The sequence below is a fragment of the Xyrauchen texanus genome, chromosome 24 (genome assembly GCF_025860055.1).
Source record: "Xyrauchen texanus isolate HMW12.3.18 chromosome 24, RBS_HiC_50CHRs, whole genome shotgun sequence".
Lineage (NCBI taxonomy): Eukaryota > Metazoa > Chordata > Actinopteri > Cypriniformes > Catostomidae > Xyrauchen > Xyrauchen texanus.
In genome coordinates, this window is record NC_068299.1 from 8,945,150 (window position 1) to 8,967,296 (window position 22,147).

General features: G+C 36.9%; 1 protein-coding gene across 5 annotated transcripts in view; it reads right to left on the reverse strand.

The window, feature by feature from the left end:
• Positions 1 to 1,236: 1,236 nt before the first annotated feature.
• The window catches only part of adgrb3 (adhesion G protein-coupled receptor B3), a 222,609-nt gene continuing 201,698 nt past the window's right edge, over positions 1,237 to 22,147 (reverse strand). For 4 of the 5 annotated variants that reach the window (XM_052089881.1, XM_052089877.1, XM_052089882.1 and 1 more), the window contains 11 exons: positions 20,985 to 21,054; positions 20,459 to 20,525; positions 19,837 to 19,922; positions 18,906 to 19,004; positions 17,728 to 17,899; positions 15,804 to 15,899; positions 10,545 to 10,584; positions 8,167 to 8,843; positions 6,265 to 6,300; positions 5,575 to 5,679; positions 1,237 to 2,322 (listed from right to left, as the gene is read on the reverse strand). In XM_052089881.1, the coding sequence (XP_051945841.1) occupies positions 2,134 to 2,322; positions 5,575 to 5,679; positions 6,265 to 6,300; positions 8,167 to 8,843; positions 10,545 to 10,584; positions 15,804 to 15,899; positions 17,728 to 17,899; positions 18,906 to 19,004; positions 19,837 to 19,922; positions 20,459 to 20,525; positions 20,985 to 21,054 (1,637 nt within the window). In that variant the 3' untranslated portion in view covers positions 1,237 to 2,133. The remainder of the gene's footprint in view (positions 2,323 to 5,574; positions 5,680 to 6,264; positions 6,301 to 8,166; positions 8,844 to 10,544; positions 10,585 to 15,803; positions 15,900 to 17,727; positions 17,900 to 18,905; positions 19,005 to 19,836; positions 19,923 to 20,458; positions 20,526 to 20,984; positions 21,055 to 22,147) is intronic. The other variant, XM_052089878.1, reaches the window with a different exon arrangement.

A 22,147-nucleotide genomic window follows, 5' to 3' on the forward strand; every position in this document is an offset into this window, starting at 1 on the left:
CCTTCTTCAAAGTTGCTCAGATCCTTATGCTTGCCCACTTTTCCTGCTTCCAACACATGAAATCATTGTAACGAGATAATACATGTTATTCATTTCACCTGTCAGTGGTTATAATGTTGTGGCTGACCAGTGTATTTACAGTAGTTAACATATAAGTTCAACATAATCAAAATGAAGGTAAATATAATATTCTTCCCATTTATGGCATTAGTTTGAAGACAATCTCTGCTTGAAACCAGTAACAACAGAATGAGTCACGCAATTGCATCATATTCTATAGAGAACTAAAAAATGCTCTTGGCATCATAGAGAGGTCTATATGTAGCAGTAGTACGTGACTGCACAGCCTTTTACTGGATTTCAGGCATCTGTATTTCAGGTGAGCTCCTGTTCTTGGCTTTCTATCTCACTCTGTCTCTCTTTCACTGGGGAATGATCACAGAGTTTGCATTCAGCTCGCTTGTTTAACTCTAATGGAGGGTGCAATGCGCACAGCTATACCAATAAGAGGGCTGTTACACAAATATCCCTCTGCCAGCCTCAAGCTAAACTTATCACAGCAAGTTTGCCTCCAAAATAACAGAGAATGAGGTTTTGAAGGATTTAGATTGGTATTTAGATGTCACAGCATACATTACTAAAAAGAAAAGAAGAATGCTCCATAAAAACCCTCATGTTGTTCCAAACTCAAACCCAGAGGACCTCGGTAAAACACAAAAGGAGATTTTAGGTAGTATGTTAATGTGTCCCATGGACAAAAGAAAGTCATGGACAATATGAAGATGAGTAAATGATGACAGAATTAAATTTTTGGGTGAAATATCACTTTAGCCGATATATTGGTGTATAAACTGGCACCTTTAGGGCACAAGAGGTATGATTATATTCAAGCAGTTTTTCTGGTTCATTTCACTCATAGCAAAATGGCACAGAAGGTACGCCATATGCGACGCGCTGTTGCCCCGAAGTGACTACACTTCCTGTTATTAGCCTCACAGAGCTATTTTTATATCCAGTCCAACACTCGACTGTCTCTATCCACTAATGGCTGTTAAAAATACCCTGTTGTTTTTTACCTTTAGGTCTGAAATCATTACAGAACATTTTCTGCTGAATAAAGAATGACCATTGAGAATTTTTCCATTGAGTTTGTCCATAAAAAAAGGTACAGATAGAGCAACAGAGACACGCAGCACAACACAGGAGTAAGTTGACAAGCTCTCTGAAGCAGTACGAACATATTTCCTCTTTATTTACATTCCTTTTTCAAATGTTAACATTTTTCGCTATAACTCTCTCATCAAGTGGGCGTTTTCTCTTTTCTCATTAAAATAAATTTGGCACAGGTAAAACATATGTAGACAAATTTTTTATTTACACCATACAACATTTTGGATTTTTAAATATTTCATACAGGGCTGCAGATGAGAGAGAGCTTATGGAGCTTCCAAGCAGATTCTGCAGTATTAAAGTTTTGAAATATATTATTCATAAAAAAGTGAGTATTACCTTTATTGCATTTAAAGCAATGAAGAATGTAGCTTGACAAACATTCATTTTTAACTGACAGAAAAAAATCCCCGTCACCTCTGAAATATTTTTCTCTTTTCATATTATAAAGTAAAAAGTGTAGTAATGGCCAAACGGACTTGTTATAAACTTTTTAAAAACCTGCTTTAGTATATACATTGTGTTCCTGGGCTCGTCTCTTGCAGAAAAAAAAAAGAAAAAAAGTAAAATACATGTGGGTGGACGTCATGTTGTGTCTTGTTTGTCTCTTTGAGGTCTCATCAGGAAATATATCACTTTTGGAACCAATTATTTTCCAACTGGTACTTTTTAAAACACATGATGTTCAGTATTGTACATATCAGCCCCCCACTAAATACACGAGTGAGAATAAAAAAAAATAAGAAAAAAAAAAAAGATAACACAGGTGTGTTTTGTCTTTTTCTTAAGTCTTTTCAATCTGTCGCTCTTTTTTTTTTTTTTTTTTAAATCTTATTGGCACATATTGTCCCTGCTATACTCATAGAATCCAGATATGTCTCTCCAAGGCTGTGAGAAAAGTCTGCTGTGTTTTGTTCAGTGCAAAATATGTCCACCTTCATTGCATCCCTGCTTCATTATACCTCAGACTTCTGTCTGAAAATCTCCCTCCTGGACGTCCAAAGGGAGGCTGACACACTTTTCCCACTCAGCATTAGTCATCTCCAGAGAGTTCTTTGTGTCTGATTCTAGTACATTCATTGTGGCGTAGTTCTGATATTCACTTGCCGGGTTGAAGCTCTCCCAAGGGTTCTTGTTTGGCATTGCCTTGTCCTATGGAAAAGGACGAGACGCAGCTGCGTTAGAAATATCACATTTGTGGAACATTCTAAATACGGATTCAGTAGTGGTTTCTCTGAATAGATACAATCACCTTTAGTGTTTCATTATACTATCAAACAAATGAAGCTGAAATGAAGTTAAACATGAACATGATTTTTTTAACTTGTGTTGTAATATGCTCTCCTATACCGTAGCTCCAAAAAGGATTTGGACACTTTAAATGTAATTTTATTAGGTATCAAAAAACAACTTGTTCCAAGGTCATTTTTGTGGATGTATATGAAGTCAGTTTTGTTGTGGAAAGGGAAAATGCAGGAACTGTAGATTTGACAAAATGTTCTGTAGTTTGGTTTTTCTTTAACTTTGGGCACTTTAGCACTGTGGAATTCTACAAGGTAAAGTCTCTTTAAAAACATTTTCACACTCTCAATATTTTTTTATTGTCTACTTGGAATGTCCAACAATGTACATGCATGTCATTGTTGTCATTTTTCTGAAAGTCATGAAAATTCCCACCACAGTGTCATTTCCAATACATCTTAAATTCTGTATTGTGTTTAATAGAATTCTCTATTGAAATGTACTGTGATGGAAATGGCATTTTTTTTAAATTTTTAAATAAAAAACTATTTTTTTTATTTGTACATACCCTCAGTATACACAATTAAATACAATTTTCAGTTTGTTTTCTTTTTGAATAATTTGGCAGCATTACAGCTTGATTGGAAATAAGCTCCAATAAAAATACTCAAGTCATAAGTGATATTTACCTTGAGTTTTTTTCTTCAAACATCACTTGTTTCATAATCTCAAGTGTGCGCTTTACTGACATTTGTGTTGACTTGGTAAACAAGTACACTAACTTTTGAAAAAACTTAATTAGGGGCAAAATTGTTTGGTGTGGTTAGAATGAAGCCACGACTGTGGGACAGATACAGTATAATTAAGCACAATATGGATCAAAATAATTTTCATACAATAAATATTGAAATGGTTTATGTATATTTTACTCTTTGTTTAGACTGTCATAGTTTAAACAAGGACAAAAACAAAATGTTTTTATATTTCGGTTCATTCTGAGCAGAAACAATATTTTTTAATTCTGGTTTGCTATTTCAAATACCTAAAATCAATTCATAGCCTAAATCTCTCTCTACTGCATGCACGCAAGCACACACTGTGATTTGGACTATCACCCTTTGCGGCAGAGTAATTCAAAATGTTTTATCATTGGTTTTTATACTAGCGTTTTCCTTCAGAATCAAAGTGTGTATGCTTACTCTATGTTCTAATATAAAGAGAGAAGCCACATTTTTTTCAGACAACAGGAAGTGGTGTAATTCTGAAAATATACTGTACTGTGTTAAAACCCTGTCTTCGGTTTCAACTAAATGGTTTTCTGGTTTTAAAAATGTAATATTTTATATATTTTGAAAATGACACCGATTGCTCCTCCACTGCATGATGTTGGATGGTGGAATGTAATTGTGTTGGAATTGTACTGATGGCTGTTTGAATCAAACAATCCCACAGGCCTAACAATTACGGATAATTGGTGCAGCACAGTGCGGAAACCACAGAGAAACTCTCCAATATTTGGAGCAGTTCAAGTGAATTTGTTCCGTGCATTCGCAAAGCAGTGATTAGCCGATGGATAAATAAAAAATAAGCATGTTAGAGCTCATGACCTTGTGTCTGAATGAGTGAATAAGCATGATGATGGTCTCTATTTTTCCTCTCTTCCTCATTTCTCACCCCTTAAAGGCACAGTACACCCCAAAAATATAAAATTTCCAAAATCTATTATTTGCCCTTATGTTGTTTCAAACCCATATGACTAAATTTCTTGTTTGGAACACAAAGCAGTTACAAAAAAATAGTTTAACCTTAGTTTTCATTCACTTTCATTGCCTCTTGTTTCCATACAATGAAAGTGAATGAAGACTGAGGATAAAAGTCCCTAAAATTCTGCCTCGTACAAGTTTAAAATAACATAAGGGTGAGTAATTGATGACAGAATTTTCTATTTTTGGTGAGCTATCCCATGGGAAAGGGAAGCATGTAGGGTGCAAGCTATTCTTCCACATGAATACACTCTGTCAGTCTTGGGTTTATCTGACAGGACTGTGGCATCATTGTCCCATGTCTGTCTTGTGTTTCGGTGTCTGTCTTTGTGTGAGCGCACGGTTTCGGTTGAAATCCCTGCCGTGCGCTCTTCGGTCTGTCTTGTTTCATGTCAGGAGCATGGTGTCTGGATCCTGACTTCCTGTCTGGTTTGGTTTCGGTCTGTGTCATGATCCGGACACTCGTGCTCCATCTTTGTCTATTATTGACATGGGTGCATCGCGCTTATGTCATCTTGGCAGCATGCACTCACGTCAACAGTTTGTCTGCCTCTCATGAACACGGGTGTGCCCCACATCGCACTCACATTGCATTGCGTGCCCGGGTCATGAGCTATCTTCATGTTGTGCTGAAGTTCGGTCACTTCGGTCTAAGGTGTTGAGTGTGTGTTTGGCCAAACTCTTTCACAGGTGTCCTGTCTTGTTTTTGTCTCCTGTCGTGATGCACGCTCAGGTTTTGTTTAGTGTGATAATGCCTGGTATCGCTTTGTTTGCCATTGCTGCGCATTCTCTCGTTTTGTTTGTTGGTTGGCATGGGCGTAAATTGCCTTATTGTTTTGGTGATATGCGCTCATGCCATTTGGGTGTTTTGTTGTCTTTTGAGAGCATGTGGCTTATTATTAGTTCATTTGCCTAACCTGTCCCCTGAAAACCCATTTGATTTCTCTCCCTATTTTAGTCTCCTTGTGTGTGCTGTCCAGTGCCAGTTTGTCTTATGATCTAGTCGTTCTGTATTGGTTTTTGGTCATTCCTTGTCAGTCCTGTTCCCCAACCTTGTTCCTGTTCAGTCTGGTCAGTCCTATGCTCCGTTTACCTTCTTCACCAGCCTGGATTACTTCCTACGTGGTTGTTTGTGTTTATTTTTCCCCGCTGTGTGAGTTTTGGTTTGATTTTTGCACTTATTGTTAGTATTAATACATTTATTAACTCTGTGTTTGGGTCCTGAGCCTCTCTTATTCCTGACAGTTAACTATTAATTCCTTGAGTCTCTCACTTCCTTGATGCACAATTGGGCGCCAATAGAAGACACAGCTAAACATAGACAATGCGGCACCCTGGTACTCGGTAATGAGACACACTGAACCCATCCGCCCTCCAATCTCTGTTTCCTGTTACTCACCATGCCGCCCATATTTGGTATGTCTCGAAATCGGTCCAGGGTTTGAAATTTCTGATTGAGTTCCTGGAACAGCTCCATATGCCTTTTCCTGGTGTGCATGACTTTCTGCAATGGCAAGGGTGGGTGGGGGAGGGGAGGGGAAAGGAGAGGGGTAGGAGGTAGGAATTGGAGTTCAGTCAAGCTGAGAACCAGAACTTTGCAACAGGAGAAAAACCTGCCACATTTCTTCTTTCAAGGAATTTATTACCCTATTACGGCTGTGCTCACCCTGCAAATTTGGCTGAATGCTATGACAAGGTTATGACAAACAGCATCCAGCACATGAAGGGTCAATGATCGCACTTGACATTTAATTTTTGGGTTTTTTGGTAAAGGGCTAAATCGCTCTAAGGGGACATTGTGAGTGACCTTAAATATGTGAAACTGTACAGGTTTTTTGTGTGATTTTCAGCTTGAAGTCAGGGGATGTGTAAGGATAGTATGGGAACATGTGGCAGCTGACAGCATTCCTTTTACGCTAAACCACACAACGCTTCATAAATTGCAGTTGTGTCAGGGCATGCTACTCCAATAAGCTTAAGTGCTGCACAGAGTAGTAGTAAATTAAAGGGTGAAATGCAACAATTGGCCTTTCGGTTTGTGTAACGAAGGCCTGACGCATGCATTTTACCATGCCGAGGATTCACTCACCTCGAAGTCTAGATCCTGGTACCTCGACTTTCTTCTCTGTAGAACCAAGACAAAAAAACAAAAGCTAATTTACACAACATCCCTAAGTAACCTAATCTAGTGAAATCTGTAATGCTGTCCCCTCTCTTTTTTATTATTAAATGAATACAGGAAGATATATGAGCAAATGAGTTTCTTGCTCATCAGAGCTAGTATTATACTGTATGTTTTAAAACTTTTAACAGGAAATGATTTCAGCTGTGGATCTGGTGTTAGTTCATTCCCCCATCATGCAATGTTTTACAATGCCTTCACAATAACCTGTAAGGCCAGAAACATACTCTACACAAGTGTGTAAATGCAGTCACAAATGCTTGGCTGACACATTGAACTTGCATTCTTCTGTTACCGTGTTTGGTGAAAACAAACATTAGTAATTAGGTTTGTGATAGAGTTAACTTCAAATATCTGTGTTGATGTGTAATTATTCAGGTAACTATAAATTAGGGGTGTAAAAAATATTGTATCGTATTGTATCGTACGATACAATGATCACTATACAATACTATATGTATTGTACGATACATGAAGAAACACAATATAGTGTAATTAAAACCAATCAGTGCAATATTGAGAGCTGCGGAACAGTCTCTTCCCCCGGAGAGTTGGCCCTGAGTGCTCACAGGAAAACAGAGCAACACACTTCCAGTACAAAGGCGAGAACAGCGATGGCAAATGGCAAGTAGTCTGTACTGTAGCGGAACAGCTTGTTGAATTTGCCAAACAACGGTTTCATGTCCTGGTGCTACAGTACATCAAACATGTTGTTTTATTTATGCCGAAATCACCGCACAAATCAGTGAATTTGAGAGGCAGAAAAAGCAGCAGTAAGTATAACAGCCGCTTCACCCAGACGACGCTGAGCATGACATGCATAGCAAGACGCTCATAAGTCATAACTAACAAAAAACAGACAATGTAAGAAACCCACAATAACATGCGACTAATAATTATCTGAAAAACAGATTTGAGATAAACTCTTGCATACGTTATAATAGTACTAATGGCTATAAAGTTTACATGCAAAGTGAAACGGGCAAGAGGGTAAAAAATATTATGTGTGCCGATCGATTTTTGCTTAAGCCATTATATAATTCTGGATTATGTACATATATTGTAAAGCCAGAAGTCAGGTTATTCTCAAGTTTTTTTTTCACATCTAAATAACATTGAAATTAGTATTTTATTGCTACAGTCGCTGCAGCTTGTTCACAGGGGGCTTTCAAACAAGGCATGATTTTCTATAAAGCTGCTTTGAATCTATGTGCATTGTGAAAAGTGCTAAAAAAATATAAATGACAGGAGTGTAGACAAACTTATTTTCATATTAGTTCATATTAGTTATTCTCAATATTCAAAAAAAAAAAAGTTACTTGTTTTGTAAAAATATTTTTACAAATGTATTGGTAGGTTGAGAGTGAAGGGAGACAAATTTGATTACATCATTTACAGTTTGTCATGGAAGTTCACTCAGTTTCTCAGCAGGATCATGGATAATGCAGTTATACAGTACAAATTCAGCTATTAAATGTGATATTTTTTTAAAGAAATTTAAATAAAGCAGACTGATGGCATCAGCAGAAGCATATACTTATTATTAACAACCATTGAGTTTATGGTAGGTCTGTGAATTTTTTTTTTGAATTATTCTTAAAAATTGATTCCACTATGGAATTAATTTTTTTACTGAATTTTTAATTCCAGAACAAGACTGTTGCGCTCTGAAATGTTTTGACACATTTGAAATGGAATGACACATGAGATAGAGTTTGAGTAGCTAGAAGCATCTGCATTCATATTCTTGGGTAGAGTATGATTGGGCCCAACTGTCAAAACTGGACTTTAAGTTTCTTAAAACCAGACCTCTAAAGAGCTCATCGATACAGTCGAGCCGGTTTCACTCCTTGACAGTCCTCCGCTCTCCTCCATCTCAGCCAGGAAGTTCTTCACCGCCGTGCGTGGCTCGAAGGGCATATTCTGCATGTGTTCGGACTGGATGGGATACTGTTGCTCCATTCCCATAGCCATGTGCTCCATCCTCGAGTGGCCGAGGTTATACTCAGGGCCCATCTTATAATGCATAAGCCTGTCATGTGACAGAGAGTCCATAGTGATATTCATCTTGCTGTCGTCCTTCAGTAAGGTGGGAACACTGCTGGAACCGGCTCCCGACACAGCGGCGGAACTGCGGGGCAGAATGATGTAGTCCGTCTCCAACTGCCCTGGTTGGGGGTGGCCGCTCATGTCGTGGCCACCAAGCTCCTGCTCACTCTGTCTGGTTGCGTCGTCTGTACACAGGTATACTGTTCGCCGCATGTCTACCGTGCCGTCCAAGCACTGCTCGCCCAGATCGCCCATGCCCATGGGCATGTGAAGTCCAGAAGGCTGCTGGATAATCACTTTAGACATGATGTTGCCAGGCAACGTGGTGTAATTGAGCCCCTCAGGACCTTTCTCATCCTCCTCATCATTGAGAGAGATACGGGAGAGGGTGCCAGTGATGGTGGCTGCCCGGCAAGAGCCCATGTCTTTGTGGAGGGCTGCAGGTAGGAAGGGATCTCATTAGTGAATGTGTGTGTGTGTGGTAATACAAGGCAGAATACGTTTCTTGACTGCTGTTCCTGAATCAGGTGTACATCATATTTTTAACACCGATAAAGGACCATTTTTAAAGTCAAGCACAATTAACAATATCTTCACAGTCTTTTTAACTTATAAGGGCCAACAGTTAACCAAATATTTAATTAATCACATTTTCAAAAACAAAAAAACAATACTCATATATTCACCCTCATGCTGTTCCAAACTAGAATCATCTTCAGCTAGACTAGTTGTAACGAGCTTTGCCCAGCATAACAATTCAGCAAGGATGGTCTATACATCATTTAGCATAAAACCTCCTTACAAAGCCTGCTATTAAATAGATGTGTTCATATTTATAATGGATTGCTTCAATCCACATTAAAAAAGCCACACACACATCTAACCAACATCTAGATGCAAAGACAGAAGTATCTGCACCACTGCAGCACAGCTCTGTCTCCACAAATCCATATTGGAATTACTGCCGCTGTTCATAAACGAACAGCAAGGAGACCAGAGGACAACAACGCATAATAAAAATTGATTACTTGATTGACTGTCATTTCATGCAGTTTTTTCACTTTCACTGTGGATAGACAAATATCTTGTTGCGTCATGCCTGATTAGGACACAGTGCAGGAACATTGAAAAAAAGTGACAGCATTTTTGCAACATAAATGGCAAATGAACTCCTGATACTGCATCATTACTGAGTCTTAAAGTAATGTCAACACAAAGTGTAATGTAATTTTTCCAAGGTATTCTGGTCAGTGCTTTTAGGAAATGTAATTAAAGAAGCCACCATTTTGTCTTAGATACAACAACGCTCCATAACAACTATAATTTAGAGCACTAATGTATCCCACAATGCTTTGATATTTGCTGGCTGGACTTCAGAACAATAACACTTTTTTTAAACCTAACAATTTTCAAGCGTAACAATACAATAATTCTGTCTAGACCTTGGAACAAAAATCTTGTTTTAAACCAGTTTCAAAGGACTAAATAGCTTCATTGTTTTTCACCCAGCGTTTGCTTAAGGGAGACAATTAAATAGTACATCTAAGAAGTCAACCAAGAATTCACTTTTATTCCAAATGGCAACATAATGAATTAAATATAAAAGAGAATACAATATATTTAATAAAACAATTGATTAATTATACTTTTGATACTTGCAATTTCAGAGCATGAACTGAGTCAGAAAGACTGGTCAGAATATAAATTGACTTTGAAAATGTTAACATATTTAATGACATTAAAACATATATTCTCATTTAATTTAAATATAATAAAAACAATCTATGTATTTTAAGAATTAAATATTCAAGTAACCTAAAAATGATTTGTAAATCCTATTCATGGGGAAATTTCTATGTGTAGGGGTATGTATAAGGGTTTATATTGTCCATACATTGATATTTTACTTATCAGTGTCTATCCAAACTTTTAAAAAAAAACTATGTTTGTGTGCTACAACTACATTTTATGTACGAATAACTATGTACACTAATAATATCACATTAGAAGATTACGGCACCACTGGGACCTGTCTATTATTTTGATGTGCAAACCTAATGTTTATTCCCATGGACCTTTTTTAACCCAAGAGAGGTGTAATTAAGGACCTTATTTATAGCATGCCATCTGTTTCTTACCTGATCGACAGGCAATGTCCACATCTTTTTCAAAGTCTGTCTGTGAAAAGAGATTCAAAACCATTGTGAAAATTTGTCACATTTACCCATGTATTGTCACAACAGGAGTTAATTAAATTAGTCAAAATAAATAAACGAAGGGATCCTACTGGAATTTCAGTCAGAATTTGGAACCAATTCTAATGAATCCTAATGGGAATGTTCTTATTGTCTTGGAATTGGATTCCAACCAAACAAAACAAAAACTTTCCCCCAATAAGACTACCTTGATTACCAGTTATAATGAGCCTTTGCAAGGGATAAAATATCCTTGTAAGGCACCAAAAGGAATTACAGGAAAGCGTCTCGGTTACTGTCGTAACCTCCGTTCCCTGATGGAGAGAACGAGACATTGTGTCGATGTCTTACTATGGGGCTGTGGGGAGGACGGAGGGTTCCAGTCCAACCCCACACTGGCGGAGGCCCGGGAAAGCAATGCCGGACATCTTGGCATCAGCCTCAGCCTGGGCATGCTGGCCCGAAGGCGGTAGCCCAGAAGAGTCCTCCACATCAGATGCCGGACCGCTCTCTGATGCAGTGGCAAGCTCATCCTTCTGGGAGGGGCTCAATAGGATGGGCAGGCTGGCCGTAAGGCGAGCCACTGTTGCCTCGAGCCCGGACGGAAGTCAACAAGCATGACAGGGGCGGGAGGTTCGTGGGGACGTACCTGGCGAAACCACACCCGCTGCCATCCCCAGATCACCTCCATGATCTCCAATACACATAATTAAACATAATTCCGCCAATGTCCGTTTTGATGAGGATTTAATGTAAAGCAGTCGTTAATGTCTAAAGTGAACTTAAACAGTGGGACAAAAAGTGTATTTGCATCAAAATGTTGGACTTGAAGTGTATATGTAACCGAATTGAGCACTGTCTAGTAGGCTATGTCATAGAAAGGCTATTAATCAAACAACAATAACAAGGAAACTAGGAAACCACTCACTACTTTTGGCTGAAAAACTTGAGTAGCTTTAAAAATATTAATGTAATAGAATAAAACAGTGATATTTTTAATAATAATATTTAAATAAAATATTGTATTTTAATAATACTAACCCCTGATGTAGAGTGTTTTAATTGGTATAATAAATTACCAGGAAAGTAGAGATGATAAAATAATTTATAATTATGATTAGCCTTTATAAAGATAGAAAAGTATCAACATTTGCAGAGCAATATTTAAGTAGAGCATTCCCTAAGTCACAAACTTCAGAAAATTGTGCATCATGCATGAGAATGAGAACACAAGTATTTCTTGGCTTAAAAGATACAAGAACTAAATCAATGTGGAACATTGTGTCTCAAAAGGAGGACAATGTGGCCCCCCTTGTGCTACTTAAAGAAATAATTCACAAAAAAATTTAAATTCATTCAGATTCATGTAGTGTTTATTATATATAAGTGATGTATTTTAAAAGTTCATTATTACAGTGTTCATTATAATGGGGCATAGGTTTTACAAATTGGTACTCAATACTCAATACTCACTACTCATGAGTACTTTTAAATTAGATACTATTTTACTCTTACTTGAGTAGTTTTTAGGACAGCTACTTTTACTCATACTACATTTTTTGGGAAGTAACAGTTCTTCTACTTGAGTATGATTTTGCAGCACTCTTTCCACCTCTGGATATCAGTATGATGATTTTACAACCTGACATGTGCATTTGAGAATATTACTTTAATTTAGTTGTCTGTGTTAACTGTTTTGAAAGCATGAATCTTGGATCTAAGAAATGTATGTGTAGTGTTTCGAGAAAATTACGAAAATCAAGAAAATTAAGAAAAATATGCAATCTGTTTAGGGCAATTACAAAGTGTTCAGATGGCTTTGTTAATTCTTTCGAGAGCAGTGACCTGAGTTTGGAGAAATGGGAAAATCTGTAATAGGTAACATGCTGCAATATGGAATTGAATACAGGTGTTTGTGCAGTTCTTCATAAAATGATTAATTTTACAATTGTTAAAATTTAACTTCCCTTTTGGGCTGTAAAACATATCATAATTTTAAACATATGTAAAAAATATTTTTATGATAATCGCTTTTAAAATATTGCGATATCCAATTATAGGTTCAACCCCCCTGCCAAGGGTCAGTGAATATTTTTGCTTTATTGATTAATGAATTTATTGAAACACAAAACACTTAAAAAAAAAAACGTTTCTATATTCAAATAGCACTTTTCAAATTCAAATAACAAACACGAAAAAAGCAATTAAAATAACGAAGTGATTAAAAAATCTTATCTATAACCACCTCCCAAATCCAAACATTTACCATCTCCAATGGCCCCATTTGCCATCACGCAAGCATCTGTCAAGAACACCAGGTGAAAAATTACTAATAGCCAACAAATTAAGAACTAAAGACAATTAGAAGTGTAAAGATAATTATAGTAATCATCATAATAATTAAGCCTAATAAATTCCCCCTGCCAAATGTGTGATCTTATCGAATGTGTTTGTATTGCGTTTTGGTAATCCAGTTAATGCTGCCTAAAGAAAATAAATAAATATAATAACGTGTGTTTCTTCAAGCTCATGTCTTTTTGACTAACAGCATTTCTTGTCATTTGTCACTCCAAGATGTTTTACAGGTCACCCACCTGTTGCGGGTAGATGAGCAAAATTACTTGCGCATGAAATACATTTGGACGAGGAGCTTGTGAACTGGATTGAGCCTCGCTGCATTTGAAGGGTGGCGTGTGCTATTTCACACAATGGACGCACTTAAAAAATAACAAATGTTCATAACATCGCTTGTAGAAAATGCTCTTAACAGATCAATAGTTATTGGGAAATGAGGCCCAGAACTCTATGAATGTACATGTCTTGGAGAAATGCTTTCAATGCATTCACGAACATCAGAGCTCACTGCTCACACACATCAAATCAGACACGCAGTGGTGGCTTTTCTTTCATCTGTTTTTCAAAATATAATCAACTTTCTTTAAACGTGTATCTTTGTGTCTAATTTCTTGTATTATATCACTCCGAGAAGTCTTACAGTTCACCATCCACAATGGCTGGTACATCAGCAAAATACTCTGCATGAAAAATCTGCATTCGGCAGGTGTTCATTTCAAACCTTGTTCACCAGGATTAGGCTGTGCAACAAATTCGGGAGAAAGGAAATCAAAACAGTGTCATTGACTTCCAGTTTTGTAATCACACCTACACTTTCTGCAGGAAAATTATCTCCAGAAAGTTTTAAACAATCCTGTTTTGGTGAATAGCGAGACACCCAGCGAGCCACTTGATTTTTAACAAAGATCCACTTGTGTCTTGTGAGGCATAGGTTCCCGACCCCTACAGACCTATGTATGAATAAGACAGCACTGTGAGCACAGATGGTACAGCAATTGTGGACATTGATTGTGGCATGCAGACCAATGCCATTCCTCCCCTCTTCTTTTTTTGTTGAGATTGATGTCACTGTAGACCTGCTCACTTTGTGCCGAACTCTTTGTGTGTTTTAGAGAGAATGTGATTCATGACATAATCAATTAGAGGGACTCTCAGTTCTTTTAAACGTCTTCTGTGTCTTCTTTACTCTTCCACTCTTCTGTCCTCTTTCTCTCTTCTGATCGTAATTACACCATCTCCATTTAGTCTTTCTTTTGATAAAAGAGTTGAGAAAACCCTCACCTTTTCTCATAACTTCTTCCTTAATTTACCCACTCTACCTCTTCTCAGTTTGCACCTCTTCTTGTTCTTTTCTTCCTCTTCTTCCTCATTGAATTTTCATATTTGACCACTTTTATAGATAGCATGTCATGAAAGTTGTGTGAAACATTTGGTAAATTGCATTTTCTTTGCTGTGTGCATTGCTTTAATTAAGTTGTCCCTATTAACTGTTTTGAAAGCATGAATCTTGTATCACAGAACATTGTGTGTAGTGATTTAAGAAAATTATGAAAATAAAAAAATTGTTTAGCATATGTGTTCAGATAATTGTGTTAATTATTTTGAGAGCAGTGACCTGAGAATGGAGAGATGTGTCAAATCTATTGAGATCAACTGTAAATGTCCAGTGGCAAGACATTATTTCAATTAGGTAGAGTTCTGAAATATTATACAATATCTAAAAGGACTCAAAAATAGGATATTTAACTATTTAAGACAGGAACTTGACTTTATCCAGTAGAATCTAATATGTTCCATTAGGATGCTTTAAGACTAGTTTAAAATTATGATAGAAATTCAACTGATCCTGTACACATTCTTTGAGGAATATCTTGACTGGGGAACTAAAATTAACAAAATCTAAACATTACTTTTAACTTTAAGAGTTGTAGACGTACAATCATATAGATCAAAATGCTATTGCAATAAAAATCCAGCTTTAAAACAAGAAAACAAACCAATATCACTGCAAACTGAAATGTTCGTGCACATAAAATAATCATGTAATGCAGAATATTACATCACCTATATAATATAGGGTCTAACCTCTCTACAAAACCATGGGATTCTTCTCAAATTGTACAATTTGGCTGGCTTGTTTTTACAGTCTAACCACATCCCACAACCTCACAGAGTAAACACTCTTTGTAGTCTTCTGTCATAACAATTTATAAATAGCATCTGATTATTCAGGTATCACAATAGAATAAAGGCGCTACTGGGGCTATCAACCGCGCCGAATCAAAGACAGCATGCACAATGTAGGCCTCATTATAGTTCAATGTTTCTTGGAAAGAAACTTTAAATCAAAACATTATTGAGCTCTGTGATCGCTATGTGCCAGTGGTTCTTTGAGGGTCTACAGATGGGCCACACATCACCATTTTAACAGTAGTTACTTCCCCAAGCAAGGATAAAAAAAAACTGGTGTGAAATATGACACATAGGTCCAATCCAAGAAAGGCACATATCAAGGAAATTCCAAAAGACATGAGTAAAAGATGTGGTGTTATTAATTGAGCAAAGTTGATCACCATACCCTCTCATTAAAGAGTAAGTAATTGGCTATTTGAATACTAATTGGACTGGATAATGTACTGCAATACAAAAGGTTTATGTAGTGGAAAAATGTTACATCATAAGGACTATACGATTTTCGTCTCTTGTCCTTATATTACCATGCAAGAAGCAACTCCACCAACATTTCAAGTGTTTTATAAGGCTGATATAAGAATATTCCAGTTCAGTTCGGTCTGTTAATGTAATAACATGTAAGAATACTAAACTCACAATAAGTATGTTTCTTACCATGATCTGTGCATGCCCGTTGGGGAATGTACCAGTTGCGTCAGCATTGATGGGGTCTTGACAGTTCCTAAGGCGACATCTGAAGGCATCTTGGACCTATGCATAATCCTTGTAGTCAGATTATTGAATCTCAAAAACAATTCATTCTATGATGTTAAATGTTTAAGTATAGCACATAAAAAAAACTAAATTTGGTCTTATATTATATAATATATAATTAACAAACCAGGGCCTCGTTTCCCAAAAGCATCGTAAGCATAAGTACTTGAACATTTTTGTAGTATTTTAATGACTTTAGTACTTGAAAATGCTTGTAGATTAACGAGTAGATCATACAGCGCTAAGAGCATCATGTGCCCATAGATTTATGCAGAAAGCAGCAGGACAATTGTGAAATTACACTTTATACAATTTAAATACCAATAGCTACACTTTATGCTAAGACTTTAATATCAGGATATATGTTGTTTTATTTATTTTAATTTTAACAGACAATTATTATTATTATTATAAAATATGTAAAATAGTCTGAATAGATTAATTAGCAAGCAATTAAAGTTATTTGTGTGGACTAGTTGGACAAGCTGGGAACAACAAATTTGTGGCATGATTTATGCAGACACATGTATAAATGAATATTAGAAGAAGAAGAAAGTAATTAACTTGCTTCTGTGCATGAAAATCATCTGTATATACAGTATTTGCTCATCATCCTACATTTATTTGGCAGATGCTTTTATCCTCATCTCCTCTTTCTCTCTGACACCCAAAGGCTCTCTCGCCAGCACTATAAGATATGTAGCACCGCACCTGCAGAATTGATGTCACCGTTATAACTTTTGGAAGTAAGAGCAGACCTCTGCTTTATTGGCGAATGTCCATAAAGCGCATCTTCTAAATGTCTTCGTATTACAAATGCACATCTGATTATGGAAGCAGATTGTGAAAAATAAAAGGTTTTTCTGCACAAAATTATTGTAAAGACAACATGTAAATATGCAGTTAATTAGGTTGAATATTTAAGAAAAAAAAAATGTGAAAAACTATTAGTTAGGTAAATAACAAATTGTAAAGTTATTGCACAAATATAATTAAGTTACAATGACGAGCAGCACTATATGGTCGCATTTCAGCACTGTCACATGGACAGCAACTCTTTTCAGTAGCACTTAAAGTGCATCCTTGCTAATGTTAAGTGCAACTTTGGAAACGATCGTAAAAAATAATGAACGTTCCTAAAATTGCTCGTAGAAAATGTTCTTAACCGCAAATATTGATCCTTATTGGGAAACACAGCCCAGATCAAACAAAAAACAAGTACAATGCAAAAGCAAGTGTATATGAGTCTTTTGTCCTCTGCGTCACCCTATGAAATGACCAGATTGTGTTCTGTAAGGGGTAAAATTTGAATATTTTACTATTTAATGGTTTGTGTAGGCAGACAGACAGGTCAAAAGATCAGGTGGGATTCATTTGGAGAGTAATTTATGACACTGGTAGACCCTAAATTGCATGTGATACACTGCTCATAGCCCATTTTACGTTCATAATCTGAGATAATCTGGGTGAATTGATCCACCAAAAACAGATCATGAAAAGTGGTCTCTATTTGACAGGTGGTCGGAGGGGAGGAATTGTAAAGTAAGTGAATTGTGAAGTCAGCTGACAAGGTTGTTTCAGAGGCAGAGCAAGTTTTGATAAAAGAAAAAATTATAAAGACAAACATATTTTTTCTTTCATGTGGAATAACATGCGTACATGAATTGTTCACAATACTGTACACCACGAATTTGCATAAAAAGTAAAAGTTTTTAAATGTAAGAGTAATATTGCTAAAACAAACTGGGCCCGTGAAGAGGAACTCAGTGATATTAGTTGAATGCCATGCTGGCGAAGAGAAGTGATTAAAATGGGTCCAACATACCTCTCTTCTGAGGATACAATGGACCATGACTATGACAAAGCCTTGCAGGGAGTCAAAAACAGCAAAGAGGATCTGGAATAATATTGAACGTTTGTCTGTCATGGCCAGCACTGCAGACATCCAGGTGAGAGCTAAGAGAGGGAGGACAACACAGGAACTCCACAGGGAGGCCCTGTGAAAGACAGACAGGGGGAGAGAGAGAGAGAGAGAGAGAGAGAGAGAGAGAGAGAGAGAGATGGTGAAATGAATGCTTAACAGTGATCGCCCACTTTTTCAATGGCCATGGATTTCAAAATATTTTTCTAAGCATTGAACAAAACCAACCAGCTGCTAAATGAATCACAACATTATATACTTTAATTTGAATCAAAAAAGTGTTTTAAAATCTTTGATTCTTTTATGAGGGAATGAAGCACTCAATCCATAAAGTATTGCAAATTACGCAAGTGAATCAAGATGGTACAATATAAAACTCTTGTTCTAAGTCATTGACTATACTGTAAGTATAAAATGAATTTCAAAGTTAATTGAAGTTTTGAAGTTTATTGCAAAATATTCCAATATAATTTGTTGTGGGCAGACCCTTATGACATTCGCAGTGCCTTATGGGAGGGGGAGGTTACCACTGAGGTTTGCTGCTCTTCTGATTTGTGGCTCATTTCTTATCAGTATTATAGGTAGTTTAATTCTGGGAATTGGAATGATTTAAACATGGTTAAGCACATGCCACCTCTTAATAAGTTTAGAGCTCATAGTAGGTCTGGAAAGGTTTATATATTATCGTAAAAAAACCTAAATAATCTGTGGAGAAAATTAATAGGATTGTTACCTCTGAAACCCAACTCATTCGCTACATTGAACAGATACAGTGAAGAAGAAAATAGTCTGGGTTTGCCACTTTCAAACCAGATATATCGTGTTCTTGTTCAAATTGCCATAAATTGCCATTAGCACATAAATGAGTCCAAAAGCACACAACAACCACTAGAGTGTGTGAACATTACAGACAAAAAATTGAGAGCCAGCTGTTCACTTACACCTCTGCAAATCTCCTTCCCCAAGGCAAGGGGAAGGTCACACATATAAACTCACACGCACTTCATGTGTATGCATCCAACATAATCATATCAATTTGCTGAGGCATCGGTGGACTTGCTGAAGCATCGGTTGACACTTACATGGCATTGCTGGCTGTTGTTGCTGATAAAGCAGTAGTTGAAACGACACCACATTTTGCACATTTTAAAGTTAATCCTGTGTGAGGCTCACTCATCTGCCTGCAGAACAAATAATCAGACAACACAAAGAGATTGTTAATTGCTGTCCACTAGTATTAAAGGGATAGTTCACCCAAAAAGGAAAACATCTGACATCTGTCACATTTACTCACCCTCATGCTGTTCCAACCCCATGCAACTTTTTTTTTATTCCAATGGAAAACAACAGGAGATGTTAGGCAGTATGTCACAATTCACTTTACAATTCTCATTGCATAATTTTAACATATTGTATAATGGTAAATGGTGACTAATGATAACATTCTGCTAAACATCTTTTGTGTTCCACAGAAAAAAGAAAACCATAAGGGTTTGGAATGACATGAGAGTGAGCAAATTATGGCATAATTTTAATTCTTGTGTAAACTATCCCTTTAAAGTGCCCAATCAGATTAGGTTTACTATAAGATACTGGATAAACACTGTCAGATAGTTACATGGAGGTTTTATTTCAACAAAGAAAAGATGGTGGATGTTTCCCTGGGAGATATGGACTTTCACAGCCATTATTTGTTATAATTCTGCACTTAAATTGCACTAATCAGAAATGTAATCTGCAGCCTGACTGGGCCAAACAGAACACCATTGGCTGAACCAATAGCAGGAGTTTGGGGTGCATTTGCCTTTTGAGATTGCCTTGTCCTTGAAGAATGAAGTATTATAGAAGGCAACATAACTACCTACCACATTGAAAATGCAACAATGATGCCTTAATATGATTTCTACTATAGGTAGGCAGCTCACTACAGTAGGTTTTGGATCAGAGCGTTGGGAGTTTGACATTTTCCATTTGTGTGTATGTGTTTGTGGGGTTGAGTTAGTTGGCACTTACCCTGCTCTATGTTTTAGCTTCTGATCCAGGATCCCATCTCTCGAAACCAGCTTATTAAACACCAGAATACCAATCACCATGTTAACCTGGACACAAACAGAGAAAGAATGTCAAAACCTAATCTCATCAAACAAAGTATTTACAATAGGCTACTGACAAAAATGAACACGACACAATGTAGAAAAATTGATTTTATAAAATAACAGCTAACCACATGTCCTAACAATTATTTCCAGCACAGTATATTGTAATACCCTAGCCTACTGTGATTTTCACTGAATTTGAATATTTCAAATGCCACTAGCATTTGAGAGTACACTGTTTTGATTTGAAACTATTTAATCGTGTCAGTATTAGAGATTACCTTAGTCAAACAAACTTTATAATGATTAGTTTAAAAGATAAAAGTCACACATTCTTTATACCGAATGGCTGAAGGTTGTTTTAGTGCACTACATTTCATACCAAAATGTCAAGGACGTTGTTGCTCTTGGATCTTGTATTATCCATTTTAGATTTAACATGCCAGATAAGTACAGTAAATGAAGTAAAACATTATAAGGCACTGGGGTTTGTATTTAAGTCTGGTAAATTACTTTAAATAAACAAACTGTATAATTACCAGCACAACCGCAGCAGCAGGCCCCACAAATGCATAGAGAAGACCACCTTCCAGAGATAGCCAACAGCTGCAAACACAAAAAAAAAAACAAAAAACACACACACACACACACACACACACACACACACACACACACACACACACACACACACACACACACACACAAAACCACCCACAAATATGAGCAAATCTTGCATAACATTTTACATCCAGCATCAACTTAATGGAGCATAGCAGTACACAGTCATATTGTCCTTGGGTGTCAGGGGATCTGGAGCCATATGCAATCGTTCTGCATGAGAGAATTGTGTGGAACAAGAACTTTGAGGATATCTTAAAACACTGTTTATATCCAGGTATCCTCAGGAGACTTGGGTGGACAATCACTAGGTTCTGATTTGCTACTTCACTTCATGCCACCTTCATGTCTTTCTTGCCATTGTTTTAATTGGAATGGTTTTCAGAAGCTGTGCTGGGTCTTTAGGGTAAAGAAGAAGAACAGAGAAAAAAAAGTAGGGTGTCTTACTATTGGGGTGTCCCATATCCTTTAGCTTTTGTGAATCCCATTGATATAGCGACAACCAAGGCAGGCAATCCTTTAAAAGACAAACACAAATTATTAAAGACCAAATATTGGGTAATTCTCCAGGACTTGTCGATAAAATACGAGTTTCCACTATGCTAGTGTGTACTGGCTGTATGCTAGGGATTTGCTAGGTGGTAGCTTACCCAAATCAAAAGAGCCTACCCCTATATCTTTATTATATTTTTGTGCCTGGCTCAGATCCCTCCATCAATGCAAGATTATGGGATTCTTTATGCCCATTTTATCGCCTTCCTGTGAAAATCTTAACTTTGCATATAAAAGTAATAGCACTTTTCCACAATAAGCCGCATGATATAAGGTATCATTTGTATCCGTAGCCCATCACTGTGGAACAAATTATGAGCCGAAATGTAATATTTAGAGATAGGTATTTGTTAAAATCCCTAACCCTAAGAATGAACTTTAGAAATAGTAATAGTAAATGCCTTAGGAAACACCTGTTCAATTAGAAATATAGTGTCCTCAGAAGCACATTGGATTTTCAAATCAGGAATGATAGAATTTTTTTAAACTTCTAAAGTGTTTGTGACACAAAAGCAGGTAAAGAAACCAATGAGAATCCCAGGAGTTTTACACTTGAAAACAACCATGCAAAATGTAATTAGCACAAATGCTTCAAATCTAAATGCTGAAGCAATATAATAAATCTTTTAGAATGACTGGATACAGAATGTGAGCTAAACTATAATGTCCTATCTGCTATCATTCTAATCCTCTCTCTCTATTTCTCGTCTTTGCTGGTCTATGGCAGGACTGCCATTATGAAAGGGATCTTTCTGTCCCTGCCACTGTCCCATGATCTGAATATTAACATCGTCCCTCTCTTGCTCTAGTGGCTGAATTTATTGATGTAATCAGTTTGTCAGAAGAACCAGCGAGGGGCCTGGCGGTCCCCCCCTCCCCTTTGCTGAATCTAACTGAAGCTCCTCCCCCTAACCACCCAGCAATTCTATACTCTACCAATGAGAAAGTACACTGCAGTGCACACAGCAACACTCGTCCTCCCTCAAAGGTCTCATTTAGTCTTGGACAGGAGAAAAAAAGGGACAAATCTGAGAAGGATTAATGAATTTGACCTGGAA